Source organism: Scyliorhinus torazame, chromosome 1 (assembly GCF_047496885.1).
Source record: "Scyliorhinus torazame isolate Kashiwa2021f chromosome 1, sScyTor2.1, whole genome shotgun sequence".
NCBI classification, from domain to species: Eukaryota; Metazoa; Chordata; class Chondrichthyes; order Carcharhiniformes; family Scyliorhinidae; genus Scyliorhinus; species Scyliorhinus torazame.
The window spans coordinates 134,239,257-134,261,902 of NC_092707.1; the positions used below are offsets into that span (position 1 = coordinate 134,239,257).

Consider the following 22,646-nt stretch of genomic DNA (forward strand, 5'->3'; position numbering starts at 1 on the left):
ATAAGATGGACGGGTTGCATCTAAACCGGAGAGGCATAAATATCCTGGCCGCGAGGTTTGCTAGTGTCACACGGGAGGGCTTAAACTAGTATGGCAGGGGTGTGGGCACGGGAGCAATAGATCAGAAGGTGAGAGCATTGCGGGAGAACGAGGGAATAGGGACAGTGTGGCTCTGAGGCAGAGCAGACGGGGAGAAGTTGCTGAACACAGCGGGTCTGGTGGCCTGAAGTGCATATGTTTTAATGCAAGGAGCATTACGGGTAAGGCAGATGAACTTAGAGCTTGGATTACTACTTGGAACTATGATGTTGTTGCCATTACAGAGACCTGGTTGAGGGAAGGGCAGGATTGGCAGCTAAACGTTCCAGGATTTAGATGTTTCAGGCGGGATAGAGGGGGATGTAAAAGGGGAGGCGGAGTTGCGCTACTTGTTCGGGAGAATATCACAGCTATACTGCGAGAGGACACCTCAGAGGACAGTGAGGCTATATGGGTAGAGATCAGGAATAAGAAGGGTGCAGTCACAATGTTGGGGGTATACTACAGGCCTCCCAACAGCCAGCGGGAGATAGAGGAGCAGATAGGTAGACAGATTTTGGAAAAGAGTAAAAACAACAGGGTTGTGGTGATGGGAGACTTCAACTTCCCCAATATTGACTGGGACTCACTTAGTGCCAGGGGCTTAGACGGGGCGGAGTTTGTAAGGAGCATCCAGGAGGGCTTCTTAAAACAATATGTAAACAGTCCAACTAGGGAAGGGGCGGTACTGGACCTGGTATTGGGGAATGAGCCCGGCCAGGTGGTAGATGTTTCAGTAGGGGAGCATTTCGGTAACAGTGACCACAATTCAGTAAGTTTTAAAGTACTGGTGCTCAAGGATAAGAGTGGTCCGAGGATGAATGTGCTAAATTGGGGGAAGGCTAATTATAACAATATTAGGCGGGAACTGAAGAACATAGATTGGGGGCGGATGTTTGAGGGCAAATCAACATCTGACATGTGGGAGGCTTTCAAGTGTCAGTTGAAAGGCATACAGGACCGGCATGTTCCTGTGAGGAAGAAAGATAAATACGGCAATTTTCGGGAACCTTGGATGACGAGTGATATTGTAGGCCTCGTCAAAAAGAAAAAGGAGGCATTTGTCAGGGCTAAAAGGTTGGGAACAGACGAAGCCTGTGTGGCATATAAGGAAAGTAGGAAGGAACTTAAGCAAGGAGTCAGGAGGGCTAGAAGGGGTCACGAAAAGTCATTGGCAAATAGGGTGAAGGAAAATCCCAAGGCTTTTTACACGTACATAAAAAGCAAGAGGGTAGCCAGGGAAAGGGTTGGCCCACTGAAGGATAGGCAAGGGAATCTATGTGTGGAGCCAGAGGAAATGGGCGAGGTACTAAATGAATACTTTGCATCAGTATTCACCAAAGAGAAGGAATTGGTAGATGTTGAGTCTGGAGAAGGGGGTGTAGATAGCCTGGGTCACATTGTGATCCAAAAAGACGAGGTGTTGGGTGTCTTAAAAAATATTAAGGTAGATAAGTCCCCAGGGCCTGATGGGATCTACCACAGAATACTGAAGGAGGCTGGAGAGGAAATTGCTGAGGCCTTGACAGAAATCTTTGGATCCTCGCTGTCTTCAGGGGATGTCACGGAGGACTGGAGAATAGCCAATGTTGTTCCTCTGTTTAAGAAGGGTAGCAAGGATAATCCCGGGAACTACAGGCCGGTGAGCCTTACTTCAGTGGTAGGGAAATTACTGGAGAGAATTCTTCGAGACAGGATCTACCCACATTTGGAAGCAAATGGACGTATTAGTGAGAGGCAGCACGGTTTTGTGAAGGGGAGGTCGTGTCTCACTAACTTGATAGAGTTTTTCGAGGAGGTCACTAAGATGATTGATGCAGGTAGGGCAGTAGATGTTGTCTATATGGACTTCAGTAAGGCCTTTGACAAGGTCCCTCATGGTAGACTAGTACAAAAGGTGAAGTCACACGGGATCAGGGGTGAACTGGCAAGGTGGATACAGAACTGGCTAGGCCATAGAAGGCAGAGGGTAGCAATGGAGGGATGCTTTTCTAATTGGAGGGCTGTGACCAGTGGTGTTCCACAGGGATCAGTGCTGGGACCTTTGCTGTTTGTAGTATATATAAATGATTTGGAGGAAAATGTAACTGGTCTGATTAGTAAGTTTGCAGACGACACAAAGGTTGGTGGAATTGTGGATAGCGATGAGGACTGTCTGAGGATACAGCAGGATTTAGATTGTCTGGAGACTTGGGCGGAGAGATGGCAGATGGAGTTTAATCCGGACAAATGTGAGGTAATGCATTTTGGAAGGGCTAATGCAGGTAGGGAATATACAGTGAATGGTAGAACCCTCAAGAGTATTGAAAGTCAAAGAGATCTAGGAGTACAGGTCCACAGGTCATTGAAAGGGGCAACACAGGTGGAGAAGGTAGTCAAGAAGGCATACGGCATGCTTGCCTTCATTGGCCGGGGCATTGAGTATAAGAATTGGCAAGTCATGTTGCAGCTGTATCGAACCTTAGTTAGGCCACACTTGGAGTATAGTGTTCAATTCTGGTCGCCACACTACCAGAGGGATGTGGAGACTTTAGAGAGGGTGCAGAAGAGATTTACCAGAATGCTGCCTGGTATGGAGGGCATAAGCTATGAGGAGCGATTGAATAAACTCGGTTTGTTCTCACTGGAACGAAGGAGGTTGAGGGGCGACCTGATAGAGGTATACAAAATTATGAGGGGCATAGACAGAGTGGATAGTCAGAGGCTTTTCCCCAGGGTAGAGGGGTCAATTACTAGGGGGCATAGGTTTAAGGTGAGAGGGGCAAGGTTTAGAGTAGATGTACGAGGCAAGTTTTTTACGCAGAGGGTAGTGGGTGCCTGGAACTCACTACCGGAGGAGGTAGTGGAAGCAGGGACGATAGGGACATTTAAGGGCCATCATAACAAATATATGAATAGGATGGGAATAAAAGGATACGGACCCAGGAAGTGTAGAAGATTGTAGTTTAGTCGGGCAGTATGGTCGGCACGGGCTTGGAGGGCCGAAGGGCCTGTTCCTGTGCTGTACATTTCTTTGTTCTTTGTTCTTTTTGTTCTTTGAGTTGTGATCACTGTCACCAAAATGGTCTTCCACGAAGGCATCTGACACCTGGCCTGGTTCGTTGCCAAGCACCAAATCCAATATGGCCTCCCCTCTAGTCGGTCTATCTACATATTGAGTCAGGAATCCTTCTTCGACGCACCTGACAAAATCTGCTCCATCCAAACCATTTGCAGTAAGGAGGTTCCAGTCAATATTAGGGAAGTTGAAGTTCCCCATGACAACAACTCTGTTACTTCTGCAGCTTTCCAAGATCTGCCGCCCAATCTGTTCCTCCACCTCTCTGCTGCTATTGGGGCGTCTATAGAAAACTCCCAATAAAGTGACTGCTCCTTTCTTGTTTCTCCACCCATACTGACTCAGTAGACAAACCCGCCTCGACTACCTCCTTTTCTGCAGTTGTGATGCACTCTCCAATTAACAGTGCCACGCCCCCTCCTCTTTTACCGCCCTCCCTATTGTTCTTAAAACATCTAAACCGTGGAACATCTAACAATCTTTCCTGCCCCTGAGAAATCCATGTCTCCGTAATGGCCACAACATCGTAGTTCCAAGTCCTGATCCATGCTCTAAGTTCATCTCCCTTATTCCTGACACTCCTTGCATTGAAACAGACACACTTTAACCCATCCCACTGAGTGCAACGTTGCCCTAGCAACTGTCTATCCTTCCTCACAGACTCTCTGCATACTGTTTCTTGCATTGAAACAGACACACTTTAACCCATCCCTCTGAGTGCAGCTTTGCCGTATCCTTCCTCACAGACTCTCTGCATACTATATCTGCCCATTCAACAGCTATCCCGGCCTCTGATCCATAGCTCTGGTTCCCATCCCCCTGCCAAACTAGTTTAAACCCTCCCGAAGAGCTCTAGCAAACCTCCCTCCCAGGATATTGGTGCCTCTCCAATTTAGGTGTAACCCGTCCTTCATGTACAGGTCCCACCTTCCCCAGAAGGTATCCCTTTGATCTACATATCTGAAGCCTTCCCTCCAGCCACAGCCATGTTCCACGTGCTCTCTGTTCTTTGCCTCACTAGCACGTGGCACCGGTAGCAATCCTGAGATTACAACTCTGCTCATCCTGCTCTTTAGCTTCCAACCTCACTTTTTAGATCTTCATCCCTTTTCTTCGTTATGTCGTTGGTGCCAATGTGCATCACGACTTCTGGTGCTCCCCTTCCCCCTTAAGAATCCTGTAGACTCGATCCGAGACATCTCTGACCCTGGCACCCGGGAGGCAACATACCTTCTGGGAATCTCGTTTACGACCACAGAATCTCCTATCTGTTCCCCTAACCATTGAGTCTCCTTTCACTATCGCTTTTCTATTCTCCCCCCTTCCCTTCTGAGCCACAAAGCCAGGCTCAGTGCCAGAGATCTGGCCGCTATGGCCTTCCCCTGGTAGGTTCCCTTCCCCCCCCCAAACAGCATCCAAAACTTGTTTTGAAGGGGAACGGCCACAGGGCATCCCTGCACTGTCTGCCTGTTCTCTTTCCTTCCCCAGACTGTAACCCAGCCACTCTTGCCCTGAACCTTGGGTGTGGCTACCTCCCTGGAACTCCTCTCTATCACCCCCTCTGCCTCCCGGATGATCTGAAGTTCATCCAGCTCCAGTTCCCTAACGCGGTCTCCGAGGAGCTGGAGTTGGTGCACTAGTGGTATCCCTTACCTCCCACATCCTCCAGGAGGAGCATGCAACTGCCTTAATTTCCATTTCCTCTGATCTGAATTACCAAAGAGATTTAAAAGGAAAAAAAATTAAAGATTAAACACCCGTTAGGCCCTTAAAAAATAAATACTGCTGCTATTCTCTCATGTGAACCCTCGAGAATTGGTGTTTCTGCTGAATTATACAAATATAGCTGGCTGCCTACTTCAAAAAAATCCCCCAAAAACCCCACCTGTTACCTCAGATTGTAGCTGAGATTCTGCTCTGTGAACCGGTCGCTCGGCTCCGCTCTCCGGACACTGCTCCCGCGATTTCTTGCTGCTCCTGGGGTTCCTATAAAGGCAAGTTCCCCAGCGACACTAGGCCCGAAATCTGCCCTGCACTCAATTTCAACACTTACCGGTTGCTAGGCTCCGCCCTCCAGACACTGCTCCCGCGATTCCCGGCTGCTCCTGGGGTTCCTGTAAAGGTAAGTTCCCGAGCGGTTGAATACAACTGAGTGATTTGCTGGGCCGTTTCAGAGAGCATTTAAGAGACAACCACATTGCTGTGGGTCTGGAGCCACATGTAGGCCAGACCAGGGCAAGTAAGGATGGCAGATTTACTTCCCTAAAGGACATTAGTGAACCATTTGGGTTTTTGCGACAATCGACAATGGTTTCATGATCATCGTTAGATTTTTAATTCCAGATATTTTATTGAGTTTAAATTCCACCACCTGCCATGGTGAGATTTGAACCCGGGTCCCCAGATTATTATCCTGGGTCTCTGGATTACTAGTCCAGTGACAATACCACTATGCTACCGCCTCCCCTTGGTCCTGGAGCTTGGCTGATTGCTCTCACCTTGTCTTCAGCCGGGTGCAATTCGTAACAGTCCACACGATATCTGAGGTAAACCACCTCCTGAATGTCAAGCACGCATTTTTATCTGCGTAGCTGGACCCCTGCCGCCTCGAAACGTCGGGGCACATCTGCAAGGTTCTGCATATGCTCTCGGTCCGATGACCTTGTGATCAAAATGTCGTCAGGTAGACCACGACTTGTGACAACACCCGCTGGAAAATGGCACAGGCGGACAACACTCCTAAGGGCAACCTACTGTATTCCTATAAGCAGCGGTGAGTATTCACCGTCATGAACTTCCGCAAATCTAGGTACAAAACCAACTGCAGGTATGCGTGGCTCAAGTCTAGTTTTGTGAACATTTGCCCGCTGTTGAGCCGTAGAGGTCTTCAATCCATGGTACCATGTAATGTTTAAAATAGCAATAATCTTTATTGTCACAAGTAGGCTTACACTAACACTGCAATGACGTTACTGTGAAAAGCCTCTGGTGGTTTACTGTCATCTTGTAATTCTGACAGTGCCAAGATTTCAAGACTGGTACGATCGCTGCCATCCAATCCACCAACTGTATTGGGTAGTGATGCCTAACTGCTCCAGCCGGTGTAGCTCTGCTTTTGGCTTCAGGGTGTAGGGAAATGGAAAGGCATGAAAATACCTTGGTTGCGCCGAGAGCTATGCGTAAATCTTGGTGGTCCCCCTGATAGTCCCAATACCTTTCTTAAATACGTTCGGAAACTCGGCCCATCAGGGCACACCTGGGAAACATGCTGCCAATCCAAACAGAGGCGCTTTAACCAATCACACCCAACAAGCTCAGCCAAATTCCTCGGACTACTACAAGTGGTAAATTTATGGACGTGCCCCAACTCACCACAGAAATGTATCCAGTTCCATTAGGATTGGGAAACCATTCAGTTGGACAGTGACACAAATTGGCACCACTCTCTGTGCTGTGAAACAGTGTAAGTGTTGGTGGACGTCAACATCGTCTACAATTTAGTCCTATCCTGGGGGTGGCCGTACCTGGTTGGGTGGCAGGCGGGTGGGCTTCCCCTCTGGTGCCTCTCTGCCCAATCCTTCTATTCGATGGCGTACTGATCCCTCTGATTTGGGACCTCTGAATTGGGGGACCACGGTCGCTGATCCGGAGGGGGATGCCGATGATTGACGGGGTCCCAGGAAGTGCCCCCCCCAGCAGTGGGAACCAAACATTTTGGTCCGGGGAGTTGGTGCTTTAAGCTTGTCGGGCACCCTGGACTGAGCAGCCACCATCGCTTACAATTCTTGCACCGCTTGCTCTGCACGTTTGCTTGATACAGCTATCCAGTTGGGCCTGGACCAACAGCCACTATAGGTGGCCACGTCCCAGATGCCAGAAACCAATCCGTCCCTTAGTGTTTCGGACAGTATTGCTCCAAAGTTGCAAAATTCGGCAAGTTTTTTCAGGTGGGCCAGAAAATCGGTCATTGATTTCCCCTTGGTGTTGCGTGGCAGTGTAAAATCAAAAATGTATTACTTCAATGGGTGGTTTGGGATTAAAATGTTCACCCGCCAATGTGACTAGCTCTGCAAACGACCATGCATCAGGTGCAAATGGGTAGGTTAAGCTCTTTATGATGCTGTATGTGGCAGCCCCGCAAACGGCGTGGGTTGTAATTGTCTGCCTTTCATTCCCAATGATTGCATTCAAACGGAAAAGTACTGCATCCACTCGATGGACTGGTTCCAATCATTCGTGTCGACGTCAAATTCCTCTAACTTACCTTTGTGTGGCATACCTGTTGCCTTCGTGACGTGGGCTGGGTTCGGAGGAAATGGCGACTCATACAGCTCTATTTGATCTTCTTTGCCAGTGTAGTATCCAGACAAGCGACCACGAGGAAGAGATGTTGGATATGGAACAACATATACAATAACAAGTTACACTCACCACTCCCCGAAGGGTCCCCCAGACTGACCCATGCTCAGGTCAGGGTTTTTATGTCCCGGTTAAGGGTTATAGTACTACGCCCTTATCGGGACAGATTGTATTCAGGTGAGACCCCATGACCTCCCCTCGAGTTATAACAGTTGTTGTGTCCAGTTTTTCTTCTGGCAGAGTTCAGAGATGTTGACTCTCTTGTGTCCTGTCTCCAACTGCCAACAAATTCAGTTAAATTAAATTCAAAAGCCTTTCTACCTTATAAGGCCCCAGTTGCTAAGCAACTATTGATAGTTCTATTTACTCTTCACTCCATAACCCTCTCGAAAGACAATAGCAACACAGTTAGAATTGAAACCAACCCCCACACATACAAGCACCTTTGTCCAGCATGAATCTAACTATAGGTTTTACCCATGCTGCCACAGAAACATTAAATTGCAGACACTTAAAACTATACCTTATTTCCCACGTTTACAATACAAATATAAATCCCTTAAACGACCTTTGTTTTCCTAACATCTGCTTTCTGGGATCCTGGGATTATATTCATTGGAGTTTAGGAGGTTGAGGGGAGATCTAATAGAAACTTACAAGATAATGTATGGTTTAGATAGGGTGGACATAGGGAAGTTGTTTCCATTAGCAGGGGAGACTAGGACCCGGGGGCACAGCCTTGGAATAAAAGGGAGTCACTTTAGAACAGAGATGAGGAGAAATTTCTTCAGCCAGAGAGTGGTGGGTCTGTGGAATTCATTGCCACAGAGGGCGGTGGAGGCCGGGACGTTGAGTGTCTTTAAGACAGAAATTGATAAATTCTTGATTTCTCGAGGAATTAAGGGCTATGGAGAGAGCGCGGGTAAATGAAGTTGAAATCAGCCATGATTGAATGGTGGCGTGGACTCGATGGGCCGAATGGCCTTACTTCCGCTCCTTTGTCTTATGTTCTTATATTCTGGTTGCTTTTGCTAATTGCCTTAAATCTATTTTCTCTGGCTACCAATTCCAAAGTTTCTTTCTTAAATTCCAAAATTTTTCATAATTTTGGACAGCTCTATTAAATGTCTCATTAACCTTTGTTGCGTTAAGAAGAACACCAGCTTCTTTGGGCCCTTATAAAGTCCTTTCTTATACTGCTGTCCCAACAATGTAGTTCATTTATTTCAGTGAGTAGCTAAGGCACAAAAGATCAGGTCATCCCTTGGTTCTGTGATGATTGGCTGGTTTCAAACACGATATTGGTTGAGGCGTCGGGTGGGGATGTGGCCATGATAGAACAGTGGCGATTATTGGCTTCAGTTAAAGAGGAAAAAATTGATCAGGGTTGACTTCTAATTGTTATCCATTAATGTTTGCTAAAACTGAAATGAAAACAAAAAATGCTGGAAAAAGTCAGCATCTGTGGAGAGAGAAACATAGTTAATGTTGGTGCAAGGCCTACTTCGTTTTTCCAGCATTTTTATTTCAGATTGCCAGCATCAGCAATAGTTTTCTTTTATCTCCTAAAGCGGTGTGCCTGTGTGTGTGCATATGTGACCTCAGTACGTGAGCACCGTATTATGCTTTGCTGTGATTGTCCCTGGGTGAAATACCCCTCAATACTGTCCATTCAGGCTTGCAGATGAGTAGTGATCATCTGGGCAGAGTTAAGGGCAACAGGTACATTTGGAAATTTGCACCAGGGAGAGGTCGATGTTTTCTCGGAAGGGGAAAACATTAAAAAATTAAATAAACCTTTAGTGTTGAAATAAAAAGAGGAAGTACTCGGAATACTTTAGTCAGGCAGTATGTTTTCCAAGATTGTACATCATCCTTTCTGTTGCTTTGTTGGCATAGTTCAATGTGTTCGGTAGAAATTTCACAGGAAAACTATAAACAGTCTCCTCATTGTCAACAGGAGAGTGCACCTTTGATGAAGCATCCGGTCTATGTGGATATGCCCAAGACACTAATGATGACTTTGACTGGCAGCTCGTTCAGATTCATGATCCATCTCAACAGACCCCTGATCTCCTTCAAGGTGAGTTGCTACTCCTTTAGCTCTCTCTATTTCCATGCCATGGATTGTGTAAATATATGGTTGTCAGAATCATAAAACCTCTTTGGGATAGATGATGATGAAGGTTGTTCCCTGGTGAGGAATTTAAATATTTATTTTACCAAGTGAACAAAGCAGCAAATTGATCTGTACATTTAAACAAAGGACAATTTGGAAATGATTCATAGAATTTACTTCCAGTGATGTTATTTCAGGAGCAGTAGGACTGCCTGTTCCAGATTTTATTCTCTGTTTACCCATTTGAATGGTAGAGAGGGGAATCTGGTATGAGTCCATTAAATATACGTTCAAAGGTGGTATGGTGATGCAGTGATTTGCATTGCTGCCTCACAGCGCCAAGGACCCGGATTCGATCCTAGCCCCGGATCACTATCCGCCTGGAGTTTTCACATTCTGAGTCTGTGTGGGTCTCACCCCCACAAGCCAAAGATATGCAGGGTAAGTGGATTGGCCATGCTAAATTGTCCCTTAATTGGAAAAATTAAAACAAAAAAATTTAGATTCAATAACATCAAAATTATTAAAAGTGCATGTTCAATCAGGCCTTGCATCCCATGCTTCATGCATTTGTGGTCCTGACATTTCAAGGAGCAGACAAAGAACAATACAGCACAGGAACTGGCCCTTCAGTGCTCCAAGCCTGTACCGGTCATGATATCAACCTTGGCCAAAACTCTCAGCACTTCCTTGTGCCATATCCCTCTATACCCATCCTATCCATGCCTTTGGAACGGCGTTAATGTATCTGCTTCCACAACGTCCCCTGGCAACGCGTTCTAGGCACTTGCCACCCTCTGTGTAAAAAACCTGCCTCGCACATCTCCTCTAAACATTGCCCCATGGGCCTTAAATCAATGCCCCCTGGTTAATGACCCCTCCACCCTGAGAAAGAGTGCCTGCCCATCCACTCTATCCATAACCTTGTAGACCTCTATCAGGTCACCCCTCAACCTCCGACGTTCTGATGAAAACAGTCCGAGTCTATTCAGCCTCTCCACATAGCTAACACCCTCCAGACCAGGCAACATCCTGGTAAACCTCCTCAGCACCATCTCCAAAGCCTCCACATCCTTCTGGTAGTGTGGCGACCAGAATTTTGTGCAATATTCTATTGGCCTTACCAAGGTTCCATACAACTGCAACATGACTTGTCAGTTTTTATACTCGATGCCCACCCAATGAAGGCAAGCATTCCGTATGCTTTCTTGACTATCCTGTCCACTTTTGTTGCCACTTTCAAAGATCTGTGGACCTGCACACTCTCTGACTTTCTGTATTCCTAAGAGTTTTGCCATTTACGGTATATTTCCCCTCGATGTTAGACATACCAAAATGCATTACCTCACATTTGTCTGGATTAAGCTCCATTTGCCATTTCTCTGCCCAAGTCTCCAACCTATTTATGTCCTGCTGTATCCTCTGATAATCCTTAACATATCTGCTATTCCACCAACCTTGGTGTCATCCGCGAACTTACGAATCAGGCCAGCTACATTTTCCTCCAAATTGTTTATGTATACTACAAACAACAGAGGCCCAAGCACAGATCCCTGTGGAACACCACTAGTCACAACCTTCCATTCAGAAAAACTCCCTTCTGTTTGCAGGGTTTGGTTATGTGAGTCAATCAACAGCAATTGTCAACAACGGAGAACACAACTGCATAATTTGTTTTCTACTCATTGGGTCTCCCAGGTTGATTGAGGGATGTACATCAAGGCAAGCAAATGACTAAAGCCTATTGCCAAGCAAGTTGGATAAGCAGGTCTGAGCCACGATAAAAAAAACTCATACCGCTGACAGTGATATTTATATTGGTATTTTGGTATTGTCTAAACCTTTGGACAGGATGGTAGATTCACGTCTCAGAACAAGGGAAGGCGGTTGCATAGTGGTATTGTCACTGGACTAGTAATCCAGAGACCCAGAGTACTTTGGGGTCCCAGGTTCAAATCCTGCCACTGCAGATGGTGCCATTTGAATTCAATAAGAATCTGGAATTAAAAGCTTAACGATGACCATGAAACCATTGTCGATTGTTGCAAAAACCCATCTGGTTCACTTGTGTCCTTTAGGAAGGGTAATCTGCCATCCTTACCTGGTTTGGTTGATATGTGATTCCAGACCCACAGCAATGTGGTTGACTCTTAAATACCCCCTCAAGGGCAATGAGGGATGGGCAATAAATGCTGGCACAGCCAGCGACGACCATATCCCATGAACGAATAAAAAAAAGGTTTGAGGTCCCTAGGAAGCAAATCCTGTTTTTATTACTGTTCTGCTGTTGATAGCACTGGTCCACAGTTGAATGTATTTTTAAAAATATTTTTCTTGGTATTTTTCAGTTTTTACAGAGTAACAGCTCAAGTATACCTGATATTTACAACTGAAGTTGTTTCTTATTTACAGAGATTTTTCCAGATCGTCCCCCAGTCTGCCTTCCCCTCCCTCCTCCAACCCCCCCTCTCCCTTCACTTTCCTCTGTTGGTAGCATAGTTTTCCCTCTTCGTGCTGACTTCTGCCCTGTGCATCACATACTGCGTTCCACTTCTTTCTGTTGCACTATTTAGTTGTTGTTGGGGGGATACATGGCACTTCTCCTCCTCCCTTTTTCACCATGTTTCGTTCTGTGATTTCCTTGGGTTCCCTTCTCTCTTCTTCCCCCTCTGCTTCTTTCCATTGTGTGCATCCTCCTTTGTTTTTCCTCCCCCCCACTTTTGCCCCCCTCCCTCGCCCACCTCTTCCTAGTCGCTATTGGCCTCAAACAGGTCTTGGAACAGGCTGACGAATCACAGTGAATGTATTAATAGTGTGTTGACATGAAGGCAGTATGTAAGCTGTATTGGACACTCTCTATAATGACACCAATGCCCTATTAATTAAAAAAAAAAATTTGAGTACCCACTTTGTTTTTTCCAATTAAGGGCCAATTTAGCATGGCAATTCCACCTTTGCACATCTTTGGGTTGTGGGAGTGAGGCCCACACAAACATGGAGATAATGTGCAAACTCCACATGGACAGTGACTCGGATTAGTTTGGTTTCTGAAGAACATTGTTCCATTTTTGTACCTGGCAATTTGCTGTGCGCACTTGTTTACAAGCGAAATGACTTAACCTCTTTGTGTAAGAAATTTGTTGTCATTGTCATCTACAAAGTGTTTGTTAAAAGCACCAGTTGTCAGAAACATTGAATGTGCAGTCTCACGTGGTAAATCAGTCTTTTAATGCACACACGTGGAAGATAAAAAAAAAGGTTAATAATTATTGCACATTGCATGTTGAGCTTACTCTTTTGTTTGATTGAAAAGGTGGCGAGGTGAGGCAGCTGCAGGTGCATTCTTCATGTCATATCATGGGCCCAACAAAAACCCATGGAGTCGGGGATCTGGTTTCCCCAGAATACCCGTGTGGTAAACCACTGTAGTGTATAATATGGACATTGTGGTAAATGGCCACTGTATTATATGTAATGTGGTGAACCACTGCCCGATGGCTCCGCCTCCCCTCGGGCCCGGTATAAAGGTGGCTAGTCTCCGCCTCTGATCCAGTTCGTGATCAGAGGCCAGGAGGCTTTCAGTTGAGTTTATTAAAGCCTCAGTTATGTTCACTACTCGTCGTGTGTTCATTGATGGCATATCAATTTAATAAACTAAACATCTAAGATGAATTCATCACTCAAGCCTGATCGCCTGGAGCTGGACCCACAGGCAGCCGACGCCACTGCAACATTCGAACACTGGCTAAGCTGCTTCGAAGCGTACCTCGGATCCTTCACCAAAGACTTCATCGACCTCCAAAAGAAGCAGATCCTCCATGCACGGGTGAGCCCGCAAGTCTTTCTTCTCATCAGGGACGCCCCCTCGTATACGGAGGCAATAATGCTGCTGAAGGGACACTATGTTAAGTCTGTGAACGAGGTGTATGCTAGACACCTTCTCGCCACGCGACGACAACGCCCTGGGGAATCACTAGCAGAATTTCTGCTTGCCTTGCGGGTACTCTGCCGGAACTGTGACTGCCAGGTGTTTCGGCTACCCAACACGCGGAGCTGTTGATCAGGTATGCTTATGTCGCGGGCATGAAATCAAACTACATCCGCCAGCGATTGCTAGCAGGGGGTACACTCGGCCTCCCAGAGACAGTGTAGCTCTCAAACTCGCTGGAGGAGGCCTTCCAGAACATGGAGGCCAACACCTCCGACTGCGCGCACCCTCGTGGACCTTGTGGGTGCTGCCATCACCCAGCCCGGGTGCGGCGCAAGCCTGTGCCGTGCAGTAGCCCGCCAACGCCGGAAGCCCGAAGTGCTACTTTTGCGGCCAGGGTAATCTTCCCAGACAACGCTGCCCTGCACGGAACGTGACCTGCAACAGGTGTGGGAGAAAGGGCCGCTTTGCGAAAGCCTGCCAGGCCCATCACTCCCTAAAGCTTCTAGGCCCAGCAACGCTGCCTGCTGCCTGCTGCCTGTTGGGGCCACCCCCAGCTGCCGCGCCATCCACCATGTGCGACCCGTGGGTGCCGCCACCTTCGATTTCGGCCACCACGTGCGACCCATGGGGACCGCCATCTTTAACGCCATCTTGTGCTCCACCCGCCCTGCGCGACCTTTGGGGGCCACCATCTTTGACGCCATCTCCGATGCCACCCGCCACGACATCCCCTCCATCAGCTGCGGCTTCTCTGATATCCTGAATATCGCCACCATCGGGTCCGGCCCAACCTCGTCCCCCACAATCTTTGTTAGTGTCGCGAACACTCCCGCCCAGTATCTCTCCAACTTCTCGCAGCCCCAGAACATTTGTGTGTGGTTTGCTGGTCCCGCCGATACTTCTTGCATTCGTCTGCCACTCCTTGGAAGAATCCACTGAACCTTGCCTGAGTCATATGCACCCTGTGTACCACCTTGAATTGTATCAGGCTCATCCTCGCACATGAGGAGGTCGTGTTTACCCTACGTAGCGCCTCGCTCCACACTCCCCAATTTATCTCCCTCCCACCTCCCCCTCCCACTTCTCCTTATTCTTCACCACCTGCTTACCTCCTTGCTCTCCCAACCATCCACATATGTCTCCGATTCTGCCATCCCCTTCCATCTCTGGTAGCAGCAATCACTCCATCAGGGCATACTTCAGTAGCTTGCCCCCTCTCCTTCCCATGACTGCCTCACCTTCTCCAGATTTGCCGCCCAATAATAATGCAACAAGTTTGGCAAAGCTAACCCCACTTGTGCCTCTGCCTCTTTAACAGGGTCCTCTTTACCCTTGGCACCTTTCCCGCCCACACAAACTCTGAAATAATCGGATCTAACCTCTGGAAAAAGGCCTTTGGTACAAAACTCGGAAGCATCTGGAATATGGCTAAGAACGTTGGCAGGACATTCGTCTTCACCACTTCCTACCAGAGTCAGAATTAGCGTATTCCACCTCTTAAGATCCTTCTGAACTTTCTCCACCAGGTTTGTTAAATTCCATTTATGCAACGTCGTCCACTCTCCCATTACCTGGAGCCCCAGGTATATGAACCTGTCTCTGGCTACCATCTCTGAGGTACCGTCCCTCCACCCAGTCAAATGGGTGGCATGGTAGCACAGTGGGTAGCACTGTTGCTTCACAGCACCAGGGACCCGGATTCGATTCCAGGCTTGGGTCACTGTCTGTGCGGAGTCTGCATGTTCTCTCCATGTCTACGTGGGTTTACTCCGGATGCTCCGATTTCCTCCCACAAATTCCGAAAGATGTGCTGTTAGGTGAATTGGACATTCTGAATTCTCCCTCCGTGTATCCGAACAGGTGCTGAAGTGTAGCGACTAGGGAATTTTCACAGTAACTTTATTGCAGTGTTAATGTAAACCTACTTGTGACGCCAATAAAGATTCTCATTTTTATTATGCCTTCTCCGCATTCATGGACACCATTACCTCTGGTACCTGTCCTCTCGTCGGGGTCATAATCACATTTAACAGCCGCCTTATATTACTGGAGAGGTGCCTGCACTTTACAAAACCTGCCTGGTCCTTCGCAACCATCCCCGAGACATAACCTTCCATCTTCCCCGCCACCAACTTAACCAGCGCCACCAGCTTAACCAGCGCGTTTACATCTATATTTAACAGCGATGTGGGTCTGTACGACCCACATTCTAACCATCCTTCCCTTTGAAATCAATGTGATAATTGCCTGCTTCATCATCGCCAGTGGCTCCCCCTTCTCCAGTGCCTCACTAAACACCCCTAGCAGATGCGGTGCCAGTTCCATCACGAACTCCGTATAAAATTCCACCTGGTAGCCATCCGGCTCTGGGGCCTTTCCCGACTTCATACCCCTTATACTGTCCAAAACCTCCCTCAGCCCCCAAAGGCGCCTCTTTTTTTTTCTGTCAGTTGCTTCTTTTCTTTCTCCGGTGGGAACTCCAGCCCATCCAAAAAACGCCCCATGTTCCCTTCTCCGCCCCCCGATCTGCCCTGTACAATTCCTTAGAGTTAATCATTTATCTTCCCCAGCTCCGACACCACCTCCCCTCGCTCTGTCCATATTCTCAATATTTCCCTGGACTGGGCCTGCATACGTAGTTGGTGTGCCAACATATGACATGCCTTCTCCTGTACTCATACTGCACTCTACTTGCTCTACACAGCTTCCCCACCACCTTTCCTGTCATCAACCTATCGAATTGCCCCTGTGCCCTGTAGCTTTTTCCTTCTCGCCAATCCATCCATGGCGGGTGCCCTCAAATAACTGTTTTTGTCATGTGAGAGTAGCTTTAAGAAATGGGTGTTTATAAATGGGTATGTATATAAATATCTGTAGTGAGAGTACCTTTAAGAAATGGTGTTTATTACTGCAGTGATGTCAGAGAGTGGGTGGAGCTGGGCGGTGTGTCAGCATTTTACATTTGTTTTAGGCTGTTTGCTGCAGGGTGTGTTTTAGTTTAGTTTTCAGAGCTGGATAACTGCAGTCACAGCCAGACGGTGTATGAACCTCTCTCTGTAATCCAAAGACTAAATCGATCCTGGTGGTTTAAAACTAATAACAGTAGTGACTTTAACCTAATGTGCTTATGTTGAAAGGTGTTCCTTCTGTCTCCTGTCTTCTGGATGTTGTTTGGGAAGTTATTAAGGATAACTTAGTGTTGTATTCTTTGGGTATTGTATTTGAATTGATGGTTGCTAAGATGTTACTGTATGTTTCAAAAAGGTGAACTTGAATTCATAGAATAAACATTGTATTGCTTAAAAAATTACTTTTTCATTTCTGCTGTACCACACCTGTAGAGTGGGCCATGTGCTCCCCAAAGCACAATCTATTAAAAGTTGTGGGTCAGGTGAACTCCATGATACACTTTGGGGTTCTCTGATCCCTGGCCCATAACAGATTGGGGGCTTGTCTGGGACAAAAGTCTATCTATTGGATTGGCTTTGTGAACTTAAAGTCAGCAAGGGGTGAGCATATTGTGGTTGCTTTTCAGTTGTGGTATTCTAGTTTAAGTTGTTGTGGACAATGGCTCTATCAGAGGCTCTGATGTTTTTGGGGGTGAAGATGGTCACATGCAGTACCTTGCAGACAGAGACTTAAAGCAGACTGTTCGATTTGGCAAAAACATTGCAATTAACATTACCTGACAAAATGCAAAAAGATGAGGTAATTATGGTGGTGGCTAAGCATTTAAAGTTGCCTGAGATACAGTTTGACTCATTGGAAATGGCAAAAAATTCAGTTACAACATAAACAAATGGAACATGAGAAACAATTAACGCAGCTTGAATACGAAAGAGATAGAGAGGAAAAAGAAAGAGAGAGAGAGATACGGATCAGGGAAAAAGATAAAGAGAGAGAGTTTGAACTTCAGAAAATGGCCATTGAACATGACAGTCAGTTAAAATTGGCAGGCGTAAAGGGAAACGTACAGTTGGATGATAGTGATGAGGATAGTGAGAAAGAGCGTCATAGTCGAAGGCTTAGTGGGGATCTATTTAAATATATCCAAGCATTGCCAAGGTTTAATGAGAAGGAGGTAGAAGCTTTTTTCATTTCATTTGAGAAGGTAGCTAAACAAATGCAATGGCCACAGGACATGTGGGTATTACTGATTCAAACAAAGCTGGTAGGTGGGGCTCATGAACTGTTTGCATCACTACCAGAGGAGATACCTGAGTCGTATGAGGAGTTGAAAAAATCCATCTTAGGTGTATATCAACTAGTGCCTGAAGCCTACAGACAAAAGTTTAGAAATTTAAGGAACAAATTTGGTCAAAGATACATGGAATTTGAAAGGATCAAACAGAGTAATTCTGATAGGTGGAGAAGGGCTTTGAAAATAGACGAAACCTATGAAGCTCTCAGAGAAATTATACTTTTAGAGGGGTTTAAAAATTCAATTCCTGATGTAGTGAGAACTCATGTGGAAGAGCAGAGGCTTAAAACTGCGAGATTAGCAGCAGAAATGGCAGATGGTTATGAATTAGTTCATAACTCAAAGTTTGGTTTCCGACATCATTTTCAGCCTGTGAGGGATAGAAACTGGGGACATGAGAAATACTCAAGTGGTAAAGGTAAAGGTGATCTGATGGGAGATAATAAGCGAGTGTACCTCAGACTAAAAAAGAAATCCAGGAGGGTGGAAGAGACATGAAAAGTTTCAAATGTTTTCACTGTAATAAACTAGGCCATGTAAAGTCACAGTGTTGGTGGGTAAAGAAAAGCACTGGGAAGGCTGATGTGGTAAAACGGGATAAGACAGTGGGGTTTGTTAAAGTGGTAAAGGAAAGCCCAAGTGAAACGAAGGAGCTGCAAAAGATTGTACAGCCTGACCAAGAGGTGATTGATAAGAAAGTGCCAGATCTCTTTAAAGAATTTACTTGTGTGGGTAAAGTTTACTCATGTGTATCAGGAGGAGCAGGTAAAGAAGTTACAATTTTAAGAGATACGGGACCTAGTAAATCTTTAATGGTAAGAGATGAGGAGTTATGTAGTTTGGGAAGAATGTTGCCAGAAAAGGTGATAATATGTGGAATTCAGGGTGAGAGGAGTAGTGTTCCATTATATAAGGTAAGATTGGGAAATCCAGTGAAGAGTGATGAAGTGGTAGTAGGAGTAATCGAGAAAATATCTTGTCTAGGAATACAGTTTATCTTGGGTAATGATATAGCTGGATCGCAGGTGGGAGTGATGCCTACTGTGGTGACTTAAGCCAGTGGAAAATCAGACAACTGAAGTGTTGAAGGACGAATATCTTGGGATTTTTGCAGATTGTGTAGTAAAAAGATCGCAAAGTCACAGGTAAAGACAAGAGGAGAAATCAGAGAGTGAAGATGAAGTTGAAATGCAATTATCAGAAACGATTTTTGATCAGACGGTTGAAAAAGAACAAGTACAGGTGGAGGATGAGGCGGATATTTTAGTTCAGGAAAATTGGCAGAGTTACAACAATAGAAAGATATAGAAATAAAACGGATGTATCAGAAAGCATACACGGAAGAGGAATCTAAGTGTATACCAGAGTGTTATTACCGTAAAAGTGATGTCTTGATTAAAAAATGGAGCCCTTTACATATGCAGGCGGATGAAAAGTGGGCAGAAGTTCATCAAGCAGTATTGCCAGTAGGGTATAGAAAGGAGGTGTTGCGAGTTGCACATGAGGTACCAGTGGGAGGTCATTTGGGAATAAGGAAAACTCAAGCTAAAATCCAGAAACATTTCTATAGGCCTGGACTACATAAAGATGTAGTTAAATTTTGTCAATCATGTCACACATATCAAGTGATAGGGAAACCTCAAGCAGTGATAAAACCAGCGCCCTTAATACCCATTCCAGCATTTGAGGAACCTTTTACAAGGGTCCTAATTGATTGCGTAGAACCGCTTCCTAAAACAAAAAGTGTGAATCAATATCTTTTGACTATAATGGATGTGTCTATGAGATTTCCAGAGGCCATTCCAGTACGCAATATTACAGCTAAAAAGGTTGTTGAGGAGTTACTTAAATTTTTTACTAGATATGGACTACCCACAGAAATACAATCGGATCAAGGATCAAATTTTACCTCAAAGTTATTCAAAGAGGTTATGGATAGCTTCGGAATAAAACAATTTAAATCAATTTAAATCCCACCCAGAATCGAAGGGAGCATTAGAAAGGTGGCATCAGACATTAAAGACAATGTTGAGGGCTTATTGTCAAGATTATTCAGAGGATTGGGATAAAGCAATTCCATTTGTACTGTTTGCAATTAGCGATGCACCTAATGAGCCAACCAAATTTAGTCCTTTTGAACTAATTTTTGGTCATGAGGTAAGAGGACTACTTAAATTGATTAAGGAAAAATTGGTGAGTGAGAAATCCGAAATTACATTATTGGATGACCACACAAATTTTAGGGAACGATTAAATAGAGCAGGTGAATTACCGAGACAACATTTGAAAGTTGCACAAAATGTGATGAAATGGTAGTTTTGCCAGTGGAGATAAAGTTTTAGTGTTGTTACCAGTGGTAGGTGATCCTTTAAAAGTTAGGTTTTGTGGACCTTATTAAATTGAAAGGAAATTAAGTGAGGTGAATTATGTGATAAAAACGCCAGATAGAAGAAAAATTCACCGAGTGTGTCGTTTGAATATGCTTAAAAGGTACTTTGAAAAGGAAGGAGAGGAAAAGGAGGCGGTTTCAATGATTCTGACTCAAAGTGACGAATCAAATCCAGATATTTGACATACCTCAAATTAAGTTGGAAAATGAGGATGTTCTTAAAATTTCGGATACATTGTTGAGTTACCTTCCAGAGGAAAAACGGACTGACCTGAAGAAGTTATTGATATCACATGGGCAAGCTTGTGGAGATAAATTGGGAAGTACTAAAATGGCTATACATGATGTAGATGTGGGAAATGCTGTTCCAATCAAACAACATCCATATAGTCTTAACCCTTTAAAATTGGCACAGGTTAACAAAGAGATTGAGAGAATGCTTAAAAATGGCATAGTTGAAGTGGGTTGCAGCCAATGGAGCTCACCCATAGTGATGGTACATAAACCAGACGGTACCCAATTGTTGTGTAGACTATAGAAAGGTTAATGCAGTTACAAGAACAGACTTTTATCCTATCCCACGTTTGGAGGATTGCATTGAGAAAATGGGACAATCAGCTTTTATTTCCAAACTGGATTTACTTAAAGGTTACTGGCATGTACCTTTATCCGAAAGGGCAAAGGAGATTTCAGCTTTTGTGACTCCAGATGGTATATACCAATTCAAAGTTATGCCATTTGGCATGAAAAACGCCCCAGCCACATTTCAACAGTTAACTAACAAAGTTGTTTCAGGATTACCCATTTGTGCGGTATACATCGCCGATCTGGTAATTTTCAGCCAGACATGGACCGAAAATTTAAAGCATCTGATGGAGTTATTCGATCGACTTCAGGAGGGTGGTTTGGTGATAAACCTAGCCAAAAGTGAATTTGGAAAAGCCCAAGTCACTTTCCTTGAGGAGTTTCCGATACCCTCAAGACGAAGGGAAATTATGCAAATTCTTGGCATGAGTGGATTTGATCGAACATTTGTGCCTTTAAGAAATGGGTGTTTATTACTGCAGTGATGTCAGAGAGTGGGTGGAGCTAGGCTGTCTGTCAGCTTTTTAACTTTCATTTTAGGTTGTTTGCTGCAGGGTGTTTTTTAGTTTCGTTTTCAGAGCTGGATTGCTGCAGTCACAGCCAGAAGGTGTATGAATCTCTCTCTGTAATCTAAAGACTGTAAATCGATCTTGGTGATTTAAAACTAATAACAGTAGTGACTTTAACCTAATATGCTTCTGTTGAAAGGTGTTTCTTCTGTCTTCTGGATGTTGTTTGGGAAGTTATTAAGGATTACTTGCTGTTGTATTCTTTGGGGGTTGTATTTGAATTGATGGTTGCTAAGATGTTCATTGTATGTTTCAAAAAGATTAACTTGAGTTCATAGAATAAACATTGTTTTGCTTTAAAAGTTACTTTTCCATTTCTGCTGTAACACACCTGTAGAGTGGGCCATGTGCTCCCCATACCACAATCTTTTAAAAGTTGTGGGTCAGGTGAACTCCATGACACACTTTGTGGTTCTTTAAACCCTGGCCCATAACATTGTCTACTCATTCAGTAAACGCTCGTACTCCTTCCTCCTTTTCCTAGCCTCATGTGCCTTAAATGAGAGAATCTCCCCTCGGACCATCGCCTTCAGTGCCTCCCAAATGTGGCCCCCAACACCTCCCTGTTCTGGTTGAACTCCACATAATTTTGGATTTGATTGGGTTTGTTTATTGTCACATGTACCGAGGTACAGTGAAAAGTATTTTTCTGCGAACATCTCAACAGTTCATTAAGTACATGAAAAGGAAATAAAAGAAAATACATAATAGGGCAACACAAGGTACACAATGTAACTACATAAGGCACCAGGGGCTGTTTAGCACAGGGCTAAATCGCTGGCTTTGAAAGCTGACCAAGGCAGGCCAGCAGCACGGTTAAATTCCCGTAACAGCCTCCCTGAACAGGCGCCGGAATGTGGCGACTAGGGGCTTTTCACAGTAACTTCATTGAAGCCTACTTGTGACAATAAGCGATTTTCATTTCATTTCATAAACACCGGCATTGGGTGAAGCATACAGGGGTGCAGTGTTAATGAGGTCAGTCCATAAGGGGATAATTTAGGAGTCTGGTAACAGTGGGGAAGAAGCTGTTTTTGAGCCTGTTCGTGCGTGTTCTCAGACTTCTGTATCTCCTGCCCGATGGAAGAAGTTGGAAGAGTGAGTAATAATAATAATTGCTTATTGTCACAAGTAGGCTTTAATGAAGTTACTGTGAGAAGCCCCTACTCGCCACATTCCAGTGCCTGTTCGGGGCGGCCAGTACAGGAATTGAACCCACGCTGCTGCCTTGTTCTGCATTACAAGCCAGCTGTTTAGCCCACTGTGCTAAGCCGGGTGGGAGGGGTCTTTGATTATGCTGCCCGCTTTCCCTAGGCAGCGGGAGGTGTAGATGGATTCAATGGATGGGAGGCAGGTT

General features: G+C 45.3%; 1 protein-coding gene across 1 annotated transcript in view; it reads left to right on the forward strand.

The window, feature by feature from the left end:
* Nucleotides 1–22,646, forward strand: part of LOC140417302 (receptor-type tyrosine-protein phosphatase U-like) — a 1,277,635-nt gene that overhangs the window by 376,988 nt on the left and 878,001 nt on the right. The window contains exon 3 of the mRNA XM_072501194.1: nt 9,456–9,578. Coding sequence (XP_072357295.1) covers nt 9,456–9,578 — 123 coding nt within the window. The remainder of the gene's footprint in view (nt 1–9,455; nt 9,579–22,646) is intronic.